The 7641-nt window shown below is 39.6% G+C and overlaps 1 protein-coding gene across 1 annotated transcript; it reads right to left on the bottom strand.

Annotated features, from left to right (window-relative positions):
- Positions 1 to 419: 419 nt before the first annotated feature.
- On the bottom strand, positions 420 to 6268 carry CUNH15orf61 (chromosome unknown C15orf61 homolog). Its single transcript, XM_007448137.1, has 2 exons — positions 5923 to 6268; positions 420 to 1287 (listed from the first exon to the last, which is right to left on the bottom strand). The coding sequence occupies exons 1-2, from the start codon at positions 6266 to 6268 to the stop codon at positions 1160 to 1162; spliced, it is 474 nt and encodes a 157-aa protein (XP_007448199.1). The 3' UTR covers positions 420 to 1159.
- Between the last annotated feature and the right edge of the window lie 1373 nt (positions 6269 to 7641).

Raw genomic sequence — 7641 nt, 5'->3', positions numbered from 1 at the left:
TACTGATTTGCCAGAAGTAGGCACCCAAACGTTGGTTAGATTGAATTCTATAAAAATATTTTGCTACAAAACTGTGTAAACGTTGCAGAGCATCAGCAACACATTAACATAAAATGATATATAATGTGTGTTTGTAATTATGGGAGAGATCATAAATCTTAAACATCCATTGGTTTAGAAATTAAATAGTTCTTAGTTCTCCCTAAATTACTCCAAATTTCTGAAATTTAGCATTCATCTGGGTTTTCTGTAACTACCCCCAAGGATAAATTTTTTTAATGACTTTGCTTTCAAAAATGCAATTAACTTAATAAAATTCTAATGCAAAACCGCCATCAGGTCTTTAAAATTTCAGCCCACTTTCCATCGCCAATAAGTCTATGGATGGATACGTACCATTTCAGCTAGTTGCCTTTGCCTTACCAAATTTTTTTTCTGGGTCTTTCTAGATTTTAATTGTTCTTACAGCTTTATTGCCATGATATTTTAACTTTTAATAAGTCTTAATTTCATTCTTCTTGCTGCATTTACATTACCTAGAGTTGTTATTACATTTTTTAAAAAGTAGTACGGTATTGGATTCTTTAGGTAATAAGAAGTTTCAACATTACACCCACACCTCTCATACAGGTAAATGGCACAAGGGCTGTAATACATTTCCATTTAAAATCCTGACAGTTGAATGGTTTAAATTTCAGATTGCAGTTAGAATTCTCATCAACTTTGGATTTGCCAATGATATTATATTATCTCTATCATATATCCTAAAATTCTCTACTTTTTTTCCCAATGTTAAAGATTTTTTCCCCTTCCTTGTGGGGTATCTATATTTTCAAAGAGTTGATTTAAATTGTTAATACATAACTACAGAATCTATAAGTTACAATCATTTTTTATCTCTAGTTTAACCTAGTTATAGGAAAAAATTCATATAAGCGTTACGTGTTTGTAGTTCCCATTGGCTAAACAGAGTATGCAATATACAACAATGTATTAATACGAAAAGCTTTGCCTTTTGAGGGCAATGATTCATCTTAAAGAACCAGACACCATAGAAAGAAAAAGGTGTTTGCAAAGTTTTATTTTAAAGGATCAAAAATAAATATTGCACATACACATGAGAAAATCTACTGATATTTTCATCCTCCAGTGCACACTTTCAGTACATGGCACCTTCATCTTCTTTATTTAGAAAATAAACTGTTATTGGTCCATAACTGGTGTGCACAGTCTCTGTGACTCTAGCAAATAACCAGGAGCCAAGTCCATATAATAAAGTTGGAATACCTAGAAAACAAATGAATATGTTACTTGTGAAATCAATACCTATTAATCATGTACTCATATATTTGTCATGGTATAAATCACATAGCACTCTTCAGCAACATCAAGAAATTATAAAGTTACAAAAATATGAGTAAACACTGACTCAACCTAGGAGGTCAATTTCATCTATGTTTGTGGAACATAGTAACAATTGTGTAAGCCTAGAGATTTTAAAAACTATAGATGAAGCTGATGTAAACTGTAATTCAAAGTACTTTACAAACATTAATTCATTACCTCCAAATAATTATGAAGTAATTCTATATTCTTTTCACAAATAAGCAAACAGAGAAGTGTCATTAATTTAGTTGTACACGCTCCTGATGATTGGCCTTGAGCTTAAATTACTAGGTCATCTTCATTGTGCTTTTAAGTTGGACAGTAATACCGATGGCTAAAATAATTTCTTGTACAACTTAAAAGAAACTGGGTCAAAAAGCTGTCTTCAAAATCTAAGGCAAAACCTAACTCTAAGGAAGATTTTAGTATAATAACAAACATGAGAAACAATCCCATTAATATTTTTACAACTGATTTGAAAATCTTGCTTCAACCTGTTTGAAATAGGTATATAGTAGACTGCAATAACATATTTCTTCTTTGGAATATTTCCATTTGCGATTACTTGCCATTTGTGATACATGAAACTAAATATATACTAGCCAGAGATATGGATTAAGCACTCATATGCACATGACACTAAGCTGGACACAAAGCAAACTTTCACAATTCCTATTTTTTGTAAGACACTTATTTAAAATCCATGACTATTATTAACATATTAAAAAACATATGTATAAAACCACAGGCACATCAATCAATAACAAATATTGTATAGTCTGCACAAATATTATTGTTCCTGAGTATGAGCTGGACAGAAAATAACAATTTTAAAGGAGAGCTGTACAACTGGAAAATCACTTTCTTTCTAGATAAGAGGGAAATCAACACATGCTCAGGACTAATCATATTGTTAAATTTTTTTCTTATTTTTCTGCAAGAGTATATTTGCTGTTATGTTCTTTTTGAGTGTATAAGTTCATTGGACTACTTTGTGCTTATTCCCTGAAGCTGCATTCCAGCCACTGTGATGCCAGAGATTAATCAGGAGAAGCATCACTAGTTGGCAATGAGAGAGGCAAAAATGCCCATTCAGACTGGCGCCTCTCTATTTTTAGGAATATACTGGGTCACAGCTTGTTACTATCACAGGGTTCCCTGGAATTCCTATGAAACTTTTCACAGTATATTGCCTTCTTTGCCTTGGTAATACCTCCCCCCAAATCTCTAAATGCCTCAAGGGAACGTCACAAAAAATTCACAAAAACTAGCATCATAAAGCTATTTATAAATCATTCAACCAAAAGGAAAAAAAAAGGCAAGTAGGGCTTCCCTGGTGGCACAGTGGTTGAGAGTCTGCCTGCCGATGCAGGGGACACGGGTTCGTGTCCGGGTCTGGGAAGATTCCACATGCCGCGGAGCGGCTGGGCCCGTGAGCCATGGCCATTGAGTCTGTGCGTCCGGAGCCTGTGCTCCGCAACTGGAGAGGCCACAGCAGTGAGAGGCCCGCATACTGCAAAAAAAAAAAAAAAAAAAAAGGCAAGTAGTGGTGTGGAGTGGGGGAGTGGACAAGAGAACAAGAACAGCGCAGGCAGAAAGTGAGTGAAGAGTAGAGGGAGCAGCTGAAATAAAAAATAAATTTAAAATATGGTATCACAACTTCAAAAGCTGAAAATGGAGTGAGAAAGAAAAACAGGCTCTAGGAATAATTATTAATTTTCCAAATATACTGATAGTAAAATACATAAAATATGACTTTTAAACCAATGCTAAGGACTTACAGTTAAGAAATGGATGGTGACACTGTAAGTTTTGTTTTACAGTATTTATCACAGTTTTCAGTTAAAATACTGATACTTTAAAAAAAAATCACACAAATGGTCAATACTTTTTCAGCTAAAATGGAGGACTTATCAAGGATTACTAACTTAATAACTACATTACCTCTTATTAAGAAACAACTAGGAACCATTATCATTCATGCTATTTGATAGGGGGTGGAGATGTAATGTAGGAGTCAGAAATTCTCTAATTTTTGGTTTTATCCTGCAGTCTACTTATTTAATGCAGTCAGGCTAATACACTAAATGGGAAGATTAGCCACATATATAATTTACACACTAAAAAAACCCATAATTTTCTTTACAGCACAAATGCTGTAAAGTCTTTGTTTGATGAAAAATTAAATTTTTTCCAGACTGTCTGAAACATATCATAACATCAAAATGAATGTGCAAGTCAGTTCTTTGCACAATAATTCATTTTGAGTCAGCTGAACAGTAGGTAAACCACTGTCAAATTATGCACTTTAAAAAAATTAGAACTTTGTAGCAAGTCTCCAATTACCCATTCATTCCAATGGTAAACTGCTTTTCTTAAATCTCAATCTACTTCCCAGCAGGATACCCAGACTGGTAAACCATCAGTAAAACGTCAGCTTCCATTGAAAGGAAGGCAGAAGAGAAAGGGAACAAATGGGTAAAAGAGAAATCTTTATTATTTACAAAATGGAAAAATGAACTACTTTGATAATTACTAATTTGAAAGGGAAGAAGAAGAATAAAATTCTAAGTATTTTAAAATAGAATATGTACTTGATGATCCAGAGGGGCAACTGCACAACACAGAATAGGAAAAAAATCCTATTATCTAATTCCCTACCCTAAGACAAAAATACAATATTAACATTATCAAATTGGTGAATACTCTTAAAATAAAAAGTCCAGAAAAAAATAACTCCCTTTATTAGTATAAGCTAATTTGTATTCAAGCATGCTTGTGCAGAAAGTTTTCCTTTTTGTTTAACTTAAAACTCTTATTCTCTTTTAAACAGAATTTTTAGAGTTTTCAAAAGACCATTAAATCACTATTCAGCTTTCTCTTTCACATTAAAAAAAAACTACAGCTGCTGTTTCTTTCTTCAAAAGGTTTTACTACTTTTCTGTGTGAGAATGCTCTGGGCATCCTATTTTTCTTTGGATTTCTTTCTACCTAAAAAGAGAAGCCCCTAATCATTAAGCTGTTCTTAAGGTGTTAGGTTTTATATGGTGAAAACTTTTTTTAAAAAAGGCATTGGGCTCATGGTTTACCTATAACCCTCCAGTTATGCTTTTCCTAACCTATTACTCTACATTTGGGAAGAATGATTATTTTTTTGATTCTAAAAATGCTAAAATAAACATATTCTTCTTGAATCTAGTCATCACTCCAGTCTCTCCAAATAACTTTGAATTGAATTTTCTGAGTCACTACACTCCTCAACTTCTTTGCATCAACCTCAAAATTAGTAGGCATGCTCTATATAGTTCATCAGCCAAATAATAAGACATATTTTTTAAAGGATTACACATTGCTGAATAATCTTCTCCTTAATGGACTGAACCCAAGACAGTCCCAGTGGAGCAATGGCTCCAAAATCCCATGACTGCCATACAGGAGTTATAAGCAAAAATACACCTACCATATTTAAATTTAAGAAACTATTAGACTATATAGTAATAGTGCAACTGCATAGGCGTTTAGCTTTAATTCTGATTCAAAAAACTGGTTGGGTAACGTGGGTCAGCTTGTACATCTAGATTCTGAATTACTGAAATATGGATTAATTTGATATCAGCTATATTAATAGGTTCCAAACATCCTGAGGCCTATTTTTCACTGACCTAGAAAATATAAAAGATGCACTCATGTCAACGTTCACGCCTCTTCGGTCATTAACCAAAAGATAATAAACATCCAGCAAGAGTTAACACTCTCAGAATATTCCATGAAAACATACCAATATTAAAGAGGTAGTCTTTTAAATATCTTTTAGGCCTAGCATCTGAAAAAGCTAACATCACTGGTGAAAATCTTTAGTGCTTTTAGTAAAACAAATTTGCTGGGGTTTCATATAAAGAGAACAAAGAAACTTCAAAAAAGTAGTTCCAGTTTTTATAATATGAACGCACCCACAAAAGTTGTGTTCATGGGAACGAATCCTGCCATGCAATTAGGCATTTTAAAAAAACTTAAGAGCCACTTTCCAGGGGCCTACACCCTCCTTCTCACTGCCCAGTGTAGGGGTCCTTCTAGTTAAGAGCTGCAGGGTAGTGAGGATGGAGTGCTCTCTCCCCGGGGTGATGCAGGGTGGTCCCTAAGTACAGGCATGTCGATAAGCCCCACTTTCCGGGGGACGATTCAGGAGCAACAGCTTAGCCCTGACAAGCACCTGCCGGGCGGGGGAATACAGAAGCCCAGGGCCAGGGCCGGGGCTGGAAGGCTGCAGAGTGGGTGGGACGCACAGGCAGCGTCTGGGTAACGCCCCAGCACTGGGCGAAGCGTGGCGAGCGCGTGCGCCCGGGCGAGCCTGCGCGAGGCCGGGGCAGGGCTCCCGGGGCAGGGCTCCCGGGGCAGGGCTCCCGGGGCAGGGTTCCCGGGGCCGGCGCAGTCTTAGGACCGGGGGCTCGGCCTTGGAGCCAGAGCGTTTGTCAGCGTGCTTTGCAAACAGTGGGGCCATCGTCGGCGCGACGTGCTTCACCGGCCCGGGCCACTCACCGAGGTTGATAACCTTGAGCGCCGTGAAGAACCGGTCCTGCCGGGCCAGGTCGTGCCAGGGGGCCTTGGAGCAGTGGTACTTGATGAAGGGGAAGCAGCCGGTGCGCAGGACGTGGTAGTTGGCGCCCTGCACGGGCCAGTTGAAGTGCGAGAGGCCGAACTGGTCGTTGCGGACGGCGCTGTAGGGCACGCAGAAGGAGGTCCAGTGCGGCAAGCGCCGCTGCACCAGGTGGCGCGTCAGCACCTCCGAGGCGCGGGGCTTCGGGCGGGAGGCGGCGCCCAAGGCCCAGGGCCGGCACAGCAGCAGCCAGAGCACGGCCTCATGGGCCCTCCGCAGGGGCTCCATAACCGGCTTTGCCCGTGTCCTCCGGCCCCTGGCCGCCGTCGGGGCGCGCGCCGCTGGGGGCGGGGCTGAAGGAGCGCGCGCGCGCTCGCTCGCTCCCCGGGCGTGCGGCGGGGACGCCCAATGGGCGCCGCGCGAGTGTGCGAGAACCCCCGCCCCCGGGCGCGGCGGCGCGTGCGCACAAAGGTCCCGCGGCTTCCTAGGGAGAGTGGAGCGGGGCGCGGACGGGCAGTCGGAGTCACTCTCGCTGAGGAGGTAGTGAAAACGTGACCGAGGACCTCGTGAACTCGTTAATAACTCTGAGGAGGGTTGAGGGCGGGCTTCGCGAGTATTATCAGTTTAGGTATGAGGAAAATTAAGCTTTAAAACAATTAAATAACTTAACTACCCTACTGAGTGGCAAAACTCACACCCGTATCTCTCTTCCAAGCCCCAGGCTCAAGTGCAATCCTTGGTTGGTGGTGTTGAGGAAACCCTTGAGGTGTCCTCAGGGAAGCGAGTTAAAAGTCAAGTCCCCAGATTTGCAGTGGCTGATAAAGTCGGGGAGCACTTTTGTATTCAGATCCCCGCTGTCATGTTGTTTAAAATAAGTCCCAGATATTTCAACAGAAAAAGTTTATTTCTTAGAAAGTCCTACGTATCTCCGTGCAGTGTGCACCACCACCTCCCTCCTAAGAGTCTGGTGAACGCCAGACCAGGAGTCTTTTAGTTTTAAACCTTAATAATCCTGTCACTCATTTTCAAATCTCGTACTTTAGGAAAACCTTTTCTCAAATTTTGCAGCCTCTTGAGGTAATAACGTACATACATTTGCTTTCTAAAGAAGCATTTCCTCTTGTCCTAAATTCATGTTTGGAGAAATGATAAATAAGATGTGTTTGGAAAGTACTGTATGTAAGTGAGACACGTGTAAACACCATATAACAGTTGCTATTATTGTTGTTGAAGACTCATGCAGGATATGAGTAGGATAGTGTAGGAGAATGTAGGATAGTGTAGCTAGCTCTTACATTCTCCAGTTTTTATTGATTCCTGCAACAAGCAATGATTGAGCACCCATAACCATGTGCCAAATCTTGTAGGGTTAAGTCATTTCAGGGGCCTTGTAGTCATGCAAATAATTTAAACCTTATAGGATTCCCTATTAAATTTTGAAAGATTTTAGGGGGAAGCACGATGTAGTTAGATTTGTGCAGAAATGGCTGAAGGGAGGCTAAGACAAGAGTCAGGGAGGTGATTCAATACTGTGATTTCAAATTAAATTTTCAAAAGCACTGGAGTCCTTTTTCAAACAAAATCTGTCATAGAACCCCAACCTATGAAAACTTGTGTTTTATTACTAAACATTTATAAGTGCAAAATTTTAACATTAAAGT

This window comes from Lipotes vexillifer, unplaced genomic scaffold (assembly GCF_000442215.2).
Source record: "Lipotes vexillifer unplaced genomic scaffold, Lipotes_vexillifer_v1.1 scaffold713, whole genome shotgun sequence".
Lineage (NCBI taxonomy): Eukaryota > Metazoa > Chordata > Mammalia > Artiodactyla > Lipotidae > Lipotes > Lipotes vexillifer.
Note: the sequence above shows the minus strand (reverse complement) of the source record. Positions and strands in the feature narration are given on the sequence as shown.